Genomic DNA, 15,700 nt, shown 5'->3' with positions numbered 1-15,700 from the left:
TACCCACTCATCAACTCATGGCACATGAGGATTTTCAGTGCTGCTACTAGGAACTGACTCAGCAGGTTACATGACCCGGGGCTCACTGAATGCTCAGGCCAGGAGGATGCCCATGCCTTCCAGGATGACACAGACAATGGTGGCTACCTGCTGACATGAATGTTGCCTACAATGAGATGTGTTTGTTCCCAAGAATCTATTCTATTAGCTATACTTTAACATTGTCACGTAAGCTGGTGAAGTGTGAATGCAAAAGAAAGTTATTGCTTTTATAAGAAACAAGTTGACAGTTTTACAAAGACTTAATAAAGGAGAGATGCTAAAATTAGATTAGTGGATTGAATACAAGCAAGACAGCTGAAAAGATAGTGGGAAAAGTACCACATCTACAAGGTTTCTGCACTAAAATTGCTTTGCAAGTATCTAAGCTCTCGCTCCACTCCACAGAAACTGAAATTAGAAATTGTAGACAATGCATTAAGGGCATGATTTTTGTATGAAAGAATAAGGAAGAACTCTGAAAAATATACTTAGTTTCAATGAAAAGACTTTGACTATGTCAAAACCTTAGTGAAGCAATGTGTATTTCTATGTTTTAGGTTAACAAAAATATTTAAGATATATATACATAATTTAAAATTTTTCCTACATCTACTCACAATAATATACTTTTACATTAATACATAACACATAAGTGTAAAAGTATGTGTATGAGTAGATGTAAGTAGAAAATACATATTAATATATAATCTTTTTTTAATATATAATATATAATTACTATGTAATTAGTAATTACATACAACCATGCCCGGCTATTTTTTTTTTTTTTTTTTGTATTTTTAGTAGAGATGGGGTCTTGCCATGTTCCCCAGACTGGTTTTAAACTCCTGAGCTCAAATGATCCATCTGCCTCAGCCTCTCCAAAGTGCTGGAATTACAGGCATGTTCCACTGCATCCAGCCTCCAATTTATTTTTTAATGGCTGCAGCATATTTCTTGGCAAGTCTAAATATATTCAACCATTCTTCTTTTGAAGAACGTTTGCTTTGCTTCTAGGTTTTGTTTGTTTTCTACCATAAACGGTAATTTATTATACATCCTCGTTTATATAGCCACACATTTAGGTATTCCTATGTGGTAGATTCCCATGAATAGAAATGCTAAGTCAAAAGGTGTATGTATTTTTAATTTAATTTTCTTTTTTTCAGAGACAGGGTCTCACTATGTTGCCCACAGGCTGGAGTGTAGTGGCTATTCATAAACGCAATCATACCTCACTGGAGCCTTGAACTTCTGTGCTCAATGATCCCCTTGCCTCAGTCTCCCCAGTAGCTGGGACTAAAGGCACATGGCCACCACTTCCGGAAACTTCAATTTTAATAGATTGTGTTAGGCTATTCTTGCTTTGTTATAAAGAAATACCTGAGGCTGGGTAATTTATAAAGAAAACAGGTTTAATTGGCTCATGGTTCTGTGGGCTGTACAAGCAAGGTGCGGGCATCTGCTTGTCCTCAGGGAGCTTTTACTTTTGACGAGGCCTCAGGGAGTTTTACTCATGGCAGAAGGTGAAGCAGTAGCAGACATGTCACTCAGCAAGAGCAGGAGCAAGTCGAGGGAGGGTGCCACACATTTTTAAACAACCAGATTTTGGGAGAACTCTCTCACTATCGTGAAGACAGCACTGAGGGGATGGTGCTAAACCATTTATGAGAAATCCACCCCCATGATCCAATCACCTCCCACGAGGCCCCACCTCTAATGCTGAGGATTACATTTCAACATGAGATTTAGAGAGGACACATATCCAAACTATATAATATAGATATTGCCAGATTGCTTTCCAAAAAGGCTATAATACCTGCTATGGTTTAAATGTGTGTCTCCTATGAAACTCATGTTGAAACTTAATCCCCACTGTAACAGTATTAAGAGGTGGAGCCTTTAAGAGGTGATTGGGTCATGACAGCTTTGCTCTCATGAATGGATTAATGGGCTAATGTGTTATCACAGGAGTGGGTTAGTTATTGCAGGAGTGGCTCTGTTGTAAAAGCCTGTTTGGCTCTCTCTTGGGCCCCCTCGCTGTGTGATGCTCTGTGCCACCTCAGGACTCTACAGGAGTTCCCACCAGCAGGAAAGCCCTCACCAAATGGCCACTTGACCTTGGACTTCCAAGCCTCCAATATATGAGAAATTAATTTTTTTCTTTATAAATCACCCAGTCTCAGGTATTTAGTTATAGCAACAGAAAATGAACTAAGACAACATCCAAGAACAATTATTAAAGTAACTTTTTCCCTACATTCCCATTAGCAATAGATATTCATCTTTCTAAATCTTGATCATTCTGATAGAAGTAAAGAAATATCTCATTGCTACTTAAATTTAAACATTACCCTGATTACTAATCTAAAATCTTTTCATACGTTTTTGATCATATGAACTTGTTCTATGAATTGCCTATTTGCACCTTTTGCCCATTTTTGTGTTTAAAAAAATAATTCATTGCTTTAATTAATTTTTGCAGCTAGCCTGTCAGCTTCCATTCCCTGTCCTGTTGGGTAAGACAGAAAAATGTTACAAATATTGACATTTTGCTATCATAAATCACTTAACAGAGTAAATGAAAGTTTCAAAGTATGATTAAAAATTGTCCAGAAGCCAGGCGCGGTGGCTCACACCTGTAATCCCAGCACTTTGGGAGGCCAAGGTGGGCAGATCATGAAGTCAGGAGATGGAGACCATCCTGGCTAACAGTGTGAAACCCTGCCTCTACTAAAAATACAAAAAATTAGCCAGGCGTGGTGGCAGGCTCCTGTAGTCCCAGCTACTCGGGAGGCTGAGGCAGGAGAATTGCTTGAACCCTGGAGGCTGAGGTTGCAGTGAGCTGAGATCACACCACTGCATTCCTGCCTGGGTGACAAAGCGAGACTCTGTCTCAAAAAAAAAAAAAAAAAAAGTCCAGAAAAAAGAAGCTAGAAAGCCAAAAACAAAAGAAAGGATGAAAAGAAACCAGGATGCTTGAGAAGATAGAAATGATGTGAGCCATGTGGTCTGTAAGTGGTATATGGTGGAAAAATACAGCAAAGAAAAGTAAAATGCTCAGGAGGAACACACACACACACACACACACACACACACACTTTCATTGAGCAATTTCTTTTTTTCTTTTATGACAGAGTCTCGCTATGTTGCTCAGGCTGGTCTTGAACTCCTGGACTCAAGTGATCTGACTGCCTCAGCCTCCCAAAGTGCTGGAATTACCACTGAGCATTTACTATGTTCCAGGCCCTGTGCTAAGTGCATTGCCTGCTGCGTCTCACCCTTCAGTAGGAGTAGGTAAGTAGTATTAGTCCCACTATATAGATGGAAAAACAGAAGCTCATAGAAGTGTAGTAGTAACATGGTTAAGGTTACATTGCTAGTCACTGGTAGAACCAGGATTTCCATCCAGGTCTGCCTGACTCCAGGCACTGGGTTGGTATATGGCTGGGCCTGAGAACTATCCAGGAGTAAACAGCGTGGACAAAGCTGGCATGGAAAGAGCTCTGGCTGAGATACAGATTCTAAACTGGGCCTCAAAAGGGGTTAAAGGGAAGTAAGGCAATGTCAGTAGAGCTGAAGCTGGGGTTGAGAGGCTTCCTGAGGAACTGGTGTGGTCAGGGGAGCCTTTCAGAAAGTCCCAGGCCTGCTAGACTTTTAGGGCCCTGAGGTGGGGCAGGGGAGGGTGGCGGATGCAACAGAACATCGCCCCGGATGTAAGACCCAGCCAGACAAAGTGACTCATCACCCTGATGTCACCCCACAGCCTCAGCTGCTAATCATGGTGAAATAAATGTCACTGCAAGTTTAAGGAAGACTATGCACTATTACCACTGAGCATTTACTATGTTCCAGGCCCTGTGCTAAGTGCATTGCCTGCTGCGTCTCACCCTTCAGTAGGAGTAGGTAAGTAGTATTAGTCCCACTATACAGATGGAAAAATAGAAACTCATAGAAGTGTAGTAGTAACATGGTTAAGGTTACATTGCTAGTCAGTGGTGGAACCAGGATTTCCATCCAGGTCTGCCTGTCACTATTACAACTGTCACTATCAGTTGCTGACAGAGAGAGAATGGGTGACCTTGTTATCACTGAATTCCCAAGAGCTTTCTCACTGCCACCCCACCCCCCTGTTCTTCATCAGCCTTTGGGTGACACAAACCCACTGAGGGGCCTGCCGGAGCCACACTGTTGAGACCCAGTGGCTGGTGAAGGGCGTCTTTTGCAGTGGCAGGCGCCATGAGTGCAGAGTCCTGGGCTGCCCACATGGGCCGTGCTGTGGGGCCTCCATCAAGTGATGGAAGCTCCCTGAGCCTGCTCTGAGCCTGCTCCCAACCTCAACATGAGGAAAATAATGCTGTCTCCACTCACCTAACAGGGGTGAGTGAAATCATTGTGAAACACTGAGGCACAAAATAAGCATGAACGCTTTGATGAATTGGAGTGGTCATGATATAAAAGACTTGACAAGCCACAGGAGGAAGTTGAGAGATCCCCTTGCATAGGGAGACAGTGATGCTGGTTCCATTTCAGCTAGAATGAAGGGTGAGAAGGCCCTGGCACCAGGGCTGCCTAAGAACATGGGGGTGGATCATGTCTGATTGCATAAACCAGTAGGGCTTTCTGGAGCAACTCCCAAGCAGAAGCCTCTCCCAGTGGATTCTCCGCCACCGCATCTGTCCCTGATGTGTAGCTTTCAGTCTGTGACAAGAATATTTGGGGTTGGATTCAGTAGACTGGACTGAGTTTCAAATCTCAGTTCTATTTATGAGCTGAAGACAACCCTGACCTTCAGTTTCTTCATCGGTACAACAGAATAGCAATACCTGGTCCATGTGATTGTTGTGAATATTATATATGAAAGAACTGGACAAATCACATTTGAGCACTTACTATATTCTTGAAGAATCTGAACTTGTTTAACTCTATTCTCCAGTTCGGGTGCTCCCCTCCGCAGTAGGAGGAGAAGAGGTTTGAGGGAAGGAGGACAGATGACATTTGCAGGAATTTGGCCAGGCATTGTGCTATGTGTTCTCTGCACAGAGACTCATCTGACCCTTCCACAGCTGCCCTGTGGGCCATGTACTCTTATCCTTACTCTACACTTGCATGCCTGGTGCTCAGAGAGGGGAAGCTATCTACCTCAGTGAACCTAGGCCTGACACCAAAAATCTATATCTTTTATAGACACCCACAATCGATTATAACACCCACAATCTATTTAAAACTACGATTTTTTTTTTCTGGCTGACAATGCAAGAAAATCTCAAGGTGGAAATTCATGCAGATGAGATAAGTTTCAAACACAATCTCCTATTATTCAATTACCCTGTTATCCCCCATTAAGCCATCTCTTAGATGACCCCTGGTTACCACTGTCCTTCTTATCTCAGTCTGCCTCCACACCCAGGCTTATGCTGGAGAAGCACAAAAGTACAAGAGACCTTAGAGATCGTCTGATCCAGCTCCTGCTCTAAGAGCAAGGAAACTGAAGCCCAGAATGAGTTCCAAAGCCGCCCAGTAGAAGCCTGCTCCTGAGGGTTGTCCCCTGCCCCCTGCCCCACTCTTGCCCTGGGAAACCCGTGCTTCCTCCCCTCTTGCCCCTTTCTCAGAAGCAGGCGGCAGAGACACAACACAAAGGACAGAGTGCATCACTATATTTTCCTTTGAACTGTACAGCTGGTTCATTTTACCCACTTTTTTCTTCTAGATCTAGGATATCTGATTTTGAAGAAATGAATGTTTTCATAGAAAGTGGAAATAGTAACTCCTTTTGCTAAAAAGAACGCAGAGGGAGGGGATGACCCAAGAATTGACGGTGCATTGCATTTTGTGTAACGTTCTAAACAAGTAAGCGAGGTCCTTTCCTGCCCGGGCCTGAGCTTCTTCTGCACCTGCCTCAGTCAGCTGCAGTGCTGTTCTGGCTGCATCCCTTCTTCCTATGGCTCCAGCCAACCCTTCTTCCTTGGGTCCTGGGCCTTGCTCCCAGGGCCAGCAACCTTCTACTGAACCTCCAGCCGTGATGTTTCATTCCAGCTCCCTCTCATTCTTTCTACTTCTTGGGTTATTTCTCACATTCTATATGAGGTAGTTGAGCATTCTGTTCTATTTTGAGGCTGCGCTCCATCACAGAATAAAAATTGCTCAAAATCAGACACATCTGCATTTCAAAGCTAATTCCTCCATGACTACTGACAGTTGTGTGAATCTGGGCAACTCGGTCTCCAGACCTCAGTTTCATCATCTGTAAAATGGGGGAAATAGTATCTCTTTAGAAGGTCTTATGTCAGAATCAACCAAATAGTGTCATTAAAGAGTTTTGCATATGATAAGGGCACAATAGATGGTTGCTTTTCTTCTTCTAGCAGGCTGATTATCCTAAATCTTATACTCCTGCTAAGTCTAGTTGTGGCGCCCCCAGGAATCCACCTGGATAGCACCAAGTCGAAGTCATCTTTATGTCACCCAGAGATCTGTCAGGGTATGCCTAGCATCATTCTGCCCTACATGTGGCTAAGTGACACTGCTGCAGCTCCATGATATTGCATGCACCACCTTGTCTGGAGCCAGACCGGGCATGCCTCCAATGTCATAATAATCTTCAGGGTGTGATTATCACAGCGCACAGAGGCCTGCCAAGGCCCTAGAAGAAAGTTATGATAGGGTAGAAAAGAAACGTGCCTTGGAAACTTGGGTTCAGTGTCCTGCTGTGTCACTTACTAGCTCTGTGTCCTTGGGAAAGTTCTTTAGATTCTCTCCATTTTAACTGTAGAAAGCAATAGAAATTTCTTCCTCCCTCCTCCTCTACCCTACCCCATTTCCCTTCAACAAATATGAATTAGGCATCTAGGCACTGGGGAAGCAAAAGTGACTAGAAACAGATACAATCCCTCCACGATGACATCATGGAGCTCATTGTCTGATGAGGTAGAGGTATGTTCATCAAATAAATAAAGGCAAGACTGCAGCCCTCAGGACACTTTATCTGATAGGTTCATGGTGCCAGTGCATGTCTCATGGTACAATTTGAACCTGTCAGTGAGGTCATGGAATGCATTTTGATGAAGTTGTGACTTCATAGCAACCTGAAAGACAAAAAAGCAGTTACCAGCTAAGAGGGGTGAAAGAGCTTTCCAGGCCAAGGACAGGGTTAGTGTAAAGTCTTAGTAGATGGAGACAAGGGATGCTGGAGGAACTAGAAGGCTGGGGGAGTGCTGGGCAGAGACGATGGCTGGAGGGGCCAGCAGACACAGTGTCTCACAAGCCTTTTAGGCCTTATGAAGGATTTTGGCCATTAGTCTCTTAGGAGCAATTGGTAGCCCTCATATGGTTTTAAGAGGAGGGGATAGACATTCAATAAGTAATTTTTAGAAGAATAAATGAGTCTGTTAATCACTTATCTCCCAAATCATTTATCAAATTAAGTAGTTAGTCACTTATCAAGAGCTTGAATGTATGGGACACAGCAAAGGATGTTTTGGTAGAAAAAAGGGATGGGAAAAATCTGGAAGGTGAGGTGCTGTCTTAGAGTTGAGGCCCAGACACTGTGTCACAGTGGGGTCCCTGGGCCGTGCGGGAAGATCTGAGTACTGCGCACCTGGCATGGGTGTGCGGTTCAAGACAGATATGCTGAGGAAGAAAGGGGAGGATATTCCAGTGTCTTTAACATCAAAGACGCTTTGCTTACTTCATGACTGAGATCAGGGTTAGCGATTCTTGAATATGTTGCAGGTGGAAAAAGAGGAAAACCTAGTGATTATTTGAGGCCTTTACTGAGCCAGTCACATCTCCTAAACCAGTTAGAGGAGTTCATTATCTGACATGGTAAAATGCAGATGTCCAAACTGAAATTCAGTTCAACCCTTATAAAGACATTTTCTGATCCTGACATTTACTGACCCTGACTTTCTATGTCTGTAAATTGGGAATAATGATACCTATCTCACTGGGTTAAATGAGAACATGTACATACCGTGCTCAGCATAGTGTCTGGGATCTGTGGCAGCAGCTATTTTCATGGCAATTATTCTGTATGTATGATATAACTTTAAAACTTCTCTAGGGACCAACAAGGCAATGCAATCAAACACCAGCACAGCCAATAAGGGGCAATACGGAGTGGTGGGGACTGTGGCAAACTGGAGAATCCTTGCCTGTCCAAAGAGGGCAACAGCTCCTCTTTAGTTTCAGCTATTAGCTACTGAGCAAGAACTCAAAACAAGTGCTTTCTGACTTTTCCGGAAATGCTGGAAATCCTAATGCATAATTTTGTTATCCAATTCAAATAAAAAACTGCAAACAATAACAACCACGAGAATTAGCAACACTATGGAACACACAAAACAGGTTCTGGAGCAAAGCTAGGCTGAAAGCAGCTAAAACAAAGTTTTACAAAGACCAAGCTGTTCTGGGAAGTCAGATCTGCCTCACAGAAAAGACTCTAAAAGCATGTGAAAGGTCATAATAAAATCAGGTGCAGGCCAAGTGCAGTGGCTCATGCCTGTAATCCCAGCACTTTGGGAGGCCGAGGCGGGCAGATTACCCGAGGTTGGGAGTTCGACACCAGCCTAAATAACATGGAGAAACCCTATCTCTAGTGAAAATACAAAATTAGCTGGGCACGGTGGCACATGCCTATAATCCCAGCTACTCAGGAGGCTGAGGCAGGAGAATCGGTTGAACCCGGGAGGCAGAGGTTGTGGTGAGCCGAGATCGTACCATTGCACTCCAGCCTGGGCAACAAGAGCAAAACTCCATCTCACAAAAAAAAAAAAAGAAAAAGAAAAAGAAAAAGAAAAAAAAATCAGGTTCGAAGGAAGCGTTCCAAATACGTTCTGTGAAATGGCAGCATTGTTAGAACATGCAGGCACCAACCTCCCTCGGGAAGGATTTCGAAGAGGACAATGCTCATTGGGTTTTAGGTACTGGGGCAATTACTCAAATGTAATAATCTTGAACACACCCAGCTTCTGGGAGCCTTGAAGGTGTTTGCCGAGCTGCTTTTAGGGACGTGATACCAGCAATATCCACTGGGGGTCTCTCTCATACAAATAATGGCATAGCTGTTCCCAGCAGTTAGAGGAAATGGCAGCCCTGGGACCTGGGGGGATCCAAGGGCAGTCCACGTCTCAATGGGAAGATGGCAGCAGCTCAGTGGCTCTTCACAGTGAAGTGACGACCTGTTGTTAAATGTTTAACAGAAGCCAAACTTGGCTTTTAGGGGACAGCTCTCCTGCCAGCCAGCCAGCTTGCCAAAGGAATCTTTCCTGTGCACAGAGAGCACACTGGGCTTGGAGACATTCTCTGCACAGTGGGATTTGGTGAGAATCTTAAGAGTTTCTGTTCAAGGTCAGTTTGTCTCTCTCAGACCGTGGCACCAAGGAACCTGCTGCTACCCTACTTGATGGGGCTGAACAGGAGATATATTCCACGCTTCACAATTGCCACCTTTCGGGAGCGGCTTCACCAGGTGAAGAAGCCCTGGTTTAGAGATGAGATCTGGGTTTGGGTTCTGGTTCTGCCCCTCATTAGCCATGTGACCTTGAGCAAGCCTTATCCTTTCTCGTTCTCAGTTTCTTCATCTGTAAAATTAGGAATACTCATCTCTAATACTAATCTCAAAAATTGTTTTGAGTGTTAAATAGGAACGAATGCATATGAAACTTTAGAGAAGGGCTTGGCAGATGTTTTCTATGAAGGGACAGATAGAAACTATTTTTGGCTTTATTGACCTTACAGGCTCTGTCTCAACTACAGAATTCCACGATTGTAGTAGCGTGGAAGCAGTCATAGGCAATTCATCAAGAGATCAGCAGGGCTGTGTCCACTAAAACTTTATTTTACAAAAACAGGCAGTGGGCTGGGTCTTGCTCATGGGCTGTACTTTGCCTATCCTCACAGCCTGTTTCTGTGAAGCCCGTGAGCTCAGGATGGTTTTATGTTTCTAAAGGGTTGTAAGGAAAAAACAAAGAAAAGGTGACAGTGCCCAGAGCGAGTATTTGCCACTGGCTTCTTGGAGAAGCTGGCTGGCTCCGCTCTAGAGCATTGCAGGAAAGTCAGCCCAGGAGGCAGGCAGCTGTGTCCCTGAGTATCAGGGGGCCTGCCTGGTAAGTCACAATGAAACAGACAGTGGCCAGATGACCCCTGGGCCCTATCCAGCTCCAGGGGCTAGGGTCCACATGACTCTGATGACCGAGCTCAGGGGCTAGAGGAGGGAAGGGAAATGGTCCCCTAGTTCTCTTTTCAGTTGTCTATTTCAGATGGTCCTTATGAAAGAGGATCAGCAAAGCTTCCATCAGAAAATGAACCAATAATCAAGTGAATGGGGCTTTCGTTTCCTGAATTGCCTCTAGCCTGTGAGGCTGTGCTTCCATATGGAACTTCTGAGTTCTCTGCGAACTCGAACAATGAGTCATGGGCGAGCCCAGGACTCCCACCCACTTGGAGTCATGGGGCTCTGACATGGAGACAAGACCACAGGGTTTCTCTCAGGCCAGAGCCCTGACCCCTCAGCTAAGATGTTTCTTCTTTGTTCTAGATTCAGTCATATAAGCAGAGGCAGCAGGTACTAGGCCTCAGAGTAATAGTCCCTGAAGAAAATAAAGAGAAAGTCTGTCTGAGAAAAGCCAGTTGTGCCAGTTAAAGAATGACCTGTGGCCACAATGCCTTACTGGAGGGTGCTTGGGAGCCCATGTCCTCATGTCTGTTGTATTGGGTTAGGGAGATCCTGGTGCATTTCAGTGGGGAGGGGGTTGCTGCTGGTCGTGTTTTCACTCCTTCTCTCTCCTTCCCCAGTGACCCCAAGACAAAATGCTGTTAGGTAAGTGGGGTCTGCTTAGCCCCACTAAGTTCCCCCATCCACCATTAGGAATCAGTGGTATTGTTATAGTCTACCAGGACCGACCTGGTGCTGCTCAGAACCAGGGGCTCAAGGCAGGGCCTCCCTTCATCTTCTTAAATTATTCTCTAGCAGCTCTGAGTCTCCCAAAGATTGGTCCTAGAGAAAAGACTATGTCATTTACTGCTTTTTCTGATGGTAAAAACATGCATATTTACTGCAGAAAATTTGAAAAATAGAGAAATGTGTAAAGAAGAAAACGTACAGAATAACTTTAGACTCAAAACCAATCTGATTAAATCAGGAAATGATTATTATTGAGCACCTACTATGTGCCAGCCACTGTTCTTGGTGCTGGGGACATAGCAGTGAAAAAAAAACAAAGTCCTCCCCTTCGTGGAGCCTATATTTCAGTAGGGACAGTCAGTACAGTACAGGAAGGGGCTGGGCTGATGGAACAGGATGCCTTTTTTGATAGGGTGGTCAGGACAAGAGGAAGCAAGGGATGCAGCTATTTGGGGAAGAGTGTTTCCAGCAGAAGGAGGAAGACCTGCCCAGGTGTCGGATAAGAGCCTGCTTGGTGCATTCAGGGATACGAAGGAGGCCAGCGTGGCTGAGATGAGGTAGGGGCAGCCGGGGTGAGAACAGGTGGGACTTGCCAGCCATGAAGAGGACCTTGGATTGCTGTTGAGTGAAATGGAAAGCCAAATGCAGGGTCTTGAACAGAAGAGGGACATGATGAGCCTTATGTTTTGAAATGATCATTCTGGACACCAGATGGAAAATAGACAGGGGCTGGGGGTGGGGTTGGCTAGGGGAGAAGCTGGGAAGCCATTTGGTTATTGCGAAAGTCACACAAAGCTGTGAAAGCAGAGCTGGCCTGGTTGAAGGAAGGGTGGAGGTGGGGGGAGGGCCGGCATTTCCTCCCACTGAGCCTCTGCCCTTCCCTTTTCCTGCTCTCTGAGGTTCCACCATGGGACCCCAGGGTACCTAGGATTACAATTTGAAAGCTATTGGACTAGAGGTTCTCTAAGGGCCCTTCCAGCTTTGCCTCCTGTGCTCTTGTGTTTCAGGACCATGCTGATTCTGTGGGACCAGGCCCGGGCTCTACCAGCCAGGCCTCTGAACATGTCAACTTGAGAACTGAACAGGTTCAGGGTCTAGGAAGGGGAGACATTTAAAAATTTTAATTAAAAAATATTTTTAACGTTTAAATTTTTGTAGAGACAGGGTCTTCCCATGTTGCCCAGGCTGGTCTCAAATTTCGGGGCTCAGGTGATCCTCCCGCCTTGGCCTCCCAAAATGTTGGGATTACAGACATGAGCCATGAGATTTGGAAACTTAATTCAGCTCCCACATACTAAATGTGGCCAGCCCTGTGTGGGGATTGTAATGATAAGTAAGAGGAAATGTCTGCTCCAAGAAACTCACTGGCTGGGATGGGAACTAGGGAATCACACAAATGGCCCAGCCCAAAGTCTGAGAGGCCCCCGGCCCCTCCCTGCCTGGCCTTTCTTCCATGTGGCCCCTGAGCCAGTGGTTCCCAAACTGGGCAGGTCATGGGGTCATCGAGGAACTTCAGAATATGCAGATGCCCAGACTGTGCCCTCAAAGATTCAAATTCAGTTAGTCGAGGGTGGGTGGGGCCTGGGAATCTGTTCAGACAAAGGCCAGGCCTGAAGCCTGGGCTGGAGGGTTCAATCCAGACAGAAGAACAGAGACTGATGAGAGGGCTTCTGCCAGCTTCACCAAGCCCGTGCTGGGCAGGATGTGGAAATCAAGCCTGTCTTCCAGTGGGGCACGGGGGTGGGGAGCTGGAGGAGGGGGTGGCAGCTCCTTTATCAGCTGTCCCCATCAGAGGCCCTTCTCCCAGGAAGGAATGTTTAAAAAACTCCCAAGAAGGAATTGCTGGGTTTGGAGACTATGAGAATTCCCCATCTCCCCCAATCTCCTCAGCCACCTCAAATCCACCAGCCCGTCTCCCCATGTTTGGGTTAACTCCTTATTGGCTCGGAATGTCTCGCCTGGGTTGACTACTGATCTGTGAGATCACTTAGTGGCCTGAAATATTTCCAGAATACAAGCAACACTGACAAAAATATTCTTGTAGGGCCCCACAAATCTCACTGAGAAAGAACCCCTACAGGTGGAGAGGAGTGTGGGGTATGCAGACTGGAAGGTGGGACCCTGATTCATTCCAGAACTGGAAGGAAATCAGACATTTCCAAACAGGAGAGAGATGGGAAGCCGGAGGAAGGAGCAGGAGGAGGGAAGAGAATGAATCTTATGTGAATGAATGGTAATTTTCTCTCAGTTACTGGGAAGAAATAAAAAATAACAAAATCAGACCTTGGTCTGGTCCACTAAAAAGAATTCTCTGAGTCAGACTTCTTTCATGGAAGTTGTGAACTTTATCCTCTGGCAGCCATTTATCTAATATTAAACCCCTTAACCTTCCTAATTGTTCTCTTTCAGTATCAGCTGGTTTCATATTAACCTTTCAGTCTTTCCCATAATGCAGTTACCTCCAACTCCCGCCAGACCCAATTCAGAGCTGCCATCAGGTCAGACCTTTGCCTGCTCTTGGCAACACGTCCCCCTGTCCTGCTCCTCTGCAACCTGCCCCTCTTTTTCTTCATGTGCTGTGAAGGCACCATGTGGATGGGTGTTCAACTTCTGGATTGGGGATGCACAGAGCCTGAGGGACACACTTTGCAAACCTGCACCTTGCACTTTTGGGTTCTGGCCTGCAAGGTCTCCTTTATTCTTTTGGACCAAGGCTGTCCCTGGGAGAGGGCAGCCTCCGGCCTGTCAGAGCAAATCAGCCTCAGGCGGTTTCTGCGGCTCTGGTATTTGAGCTTTGTTTTCCGTCTCTCCCGGGAAGAACTCATTGAAATAGTTTCTCTGGGAAAGACAAAGCATCTCGCCCAGATGCTGAAGGATCACTTGGTAACTGCCTGTCTTGGTTTCCCGTTGTGCCCATGAAGGCGCCATCAGCTCTAAAGCTGACCTGTGGTTCCGTCTCCAAACAGCTAACCCAGACGTCACCCCCTTGCAGCCAGCCGCACAGCCTGAGTTGGAGTTCTGGCCTCTCCTAGCAGTGAGTGACAGTGTTGGAGGGGCCTTGGACACCTTGGGTAATTGCTAAATAAATATGAGCAGTAGGGGAAGGTCTTCTGGTCCACGGCAGAGCCAACGGGGCACTTCCTCTTCTCTTTTCTAGTCAGGGTAGAAAGCTAGAAAGAATCCTAAAAATCACTATCCAAGTCCCCATTGTGTGGGGACAGAGGCCTGGCCTGAAGCCTAGGCTGGAGGGTTCAGTCGGAAGCAGAAGCCCGGAGACTGCATGAGAGGGTTCCTTCCAGCTTCACCAAGCCCGTGCTGCGCGGGATGAAGAAAGTCAAGCCTGTCTTCCAGTGGGGCCCTGAGGTGGGGGAGCTGGAGGATAGGGTGGCAGCTTTTTTATCAGCTGTCCCCAAAAAAGGCCCTTCTCCCAGTCGCCACGGACCAAAGCTCCTCCTGGGGGCTCCAGCCTGTCTGTTCAATGTTTGCCTTGCGCCTTTTCCTGGTGAGGCCACCCCCGGCACCATCTCAGGCCTCAGAAGGACGACCTCACTGAAACAGCCCTTAGGTTGGGAAAGAAGCAAGCCCTCCGCACCCCGTCCAAGTCTCTCAACTGGGCACGAGCACACACAGACGCCCAGGCCCTGTCCCTGCGCCAGAATGGCCGCTCGCGTTTCCAGGCACGATGCCCCTTTCCATGAGTGCACAGAGCCCTGGGCTGAGCTGGGGGCCGAGCTCCACGCTCTCTGAGCAGCTCTGAGCGGCACGCCAAAGAAGGTCTTTCAGATGGGCTCTGGGATGTGGAACCATGGCGTCCAGCCCTAGCGTCGACTCCACACTAGAGGCACCCTGACTTTCGCCCCCTTCTTACCTGAGTATCAGCTTACTTCCATCTGGGGACTGAATATGGGGCAGATTCCAGAAAAAGGAGGTTGGGGCACCAAAACCAACACCAACTCTGCCAACGGAGCCAGCACAGCTATTTGTCTCCAACCACAGGCCGCAAGGGAAGTTCACGGGCTCGGCACCCCCAGGTCCCGGATGTAAGGATATTGCCCGTTAGACAAAGGAAAGGCCCCAAGTCCACAACTCATGTTTGTGAGCTTAACCTTGTCCTATAAAGCACTTTGGAACAGGCCCAGGTTCTCCCACCATGTACAGCTGCCATTGACCTGGACAGTCCCGCAAGGTCCTTCAGTGGAAACCCAGAAGGGAGAGTCACTGCATGTGAACCCTAAGGGTTCTGGAGGTCAAAGTTGCTGTGGGTGACAGGCAACCAAGACTAAGGGCAAACTTGAAACATAAATGAGTTAAAACCCACAAAAATAAGACAGTTTTAAATAACTAAACTGTTTTCTCATTCTTCCTTTTTCATCTGAGGACGTTTTAGGCAAATGAAGCTTTAGAGTTTTTCTCCTTTCATTGGGTTGACAGTGTTTAAAATTATATCCAGAGCTGTCTAATTTGCCTATTGCTCTAGGCATACTGATCCTCAGGAGGTAAGATTGGATGGGTTAAAGTGGACAGGCTCAGGGGCTGAGACTGTCCATCTCTCTGAGAGTCGGGGGCAGCATTTATCAGGGGCCTGTGGTCAGCCAAGCTTGGCTTGGGCTCTGTGGGAAGATAAAACCAACTGGCCCAGATGGACTTCTGTGGGGCCTGGATACTGTTGGGAAGATAAAGCACATAAGCCCGGTAAGAAAAAAAAAAAAAAAAAAAAAAAAGCCCAGGAGAAGGAATGCAAGTGATTCCAATGCAATT

The 15,700-nt window shown here is 46.3% G+C and overlaps 1 protein-coding gene across 7 annotated transcripts in view; it reads left to right on the top strand.

Moving 5' to 3' along the window:
* Positions 1-15,700, top strand: part of CD58 (CD58 molecule) — a 120,281-nt gene that overhangs the window by 64,992 nt on the left and 39,589 nt on the right. Inside the window, exons 5-7 of one of the 7 annotated variants that reach the window (XR_010157061.1) lie at positions 3,177-3,336; positions 3,806-3,945; positions 13,398-15,288. Coding sequence is in view for 4 of the 7 variants with exons in the window: in XM_063810781.1 (XP_063666851.1) it covers positions 3,177-3,336; positions 3,895-3,945; positions 4,976-5,189 (425 nt within the window). In the remaining 3 variants the exon portion in view is untranslated. Of the gene's footprint in view, positions 1-3,176; positions 3,337-3,805; positions 3,946-4,975; positions 6,364-9,259; positions 11,108-12,986; positions 13,223-13,397; positions 15,289-15,700 lie in introns of those variants that run through there. The other 6 variants (XM_063810862.1, XM_063810807.1, XM_063810847.1 and 3 more) reach the window with 6 other exon arrangements.

This window comes from Pan troglodytes, chromosome 1 (assembly GCF_028858775.2).
Source record: "Pan troglodytes isolate AG18354 chromosome 1, NHGRI_mPanTro3-v2.0_pri, whole genome shotgun sequence".
NCBI classification, from domain to species: domain Eukaryota; kingdom Metazoa; phylum Chordata; class Mammalia; order Primates; family Hominidae; genus Pan; species Pan troglodytes.
This window is presented reverse-complemented; position numbering and strand designations above follow the sequence as displayed.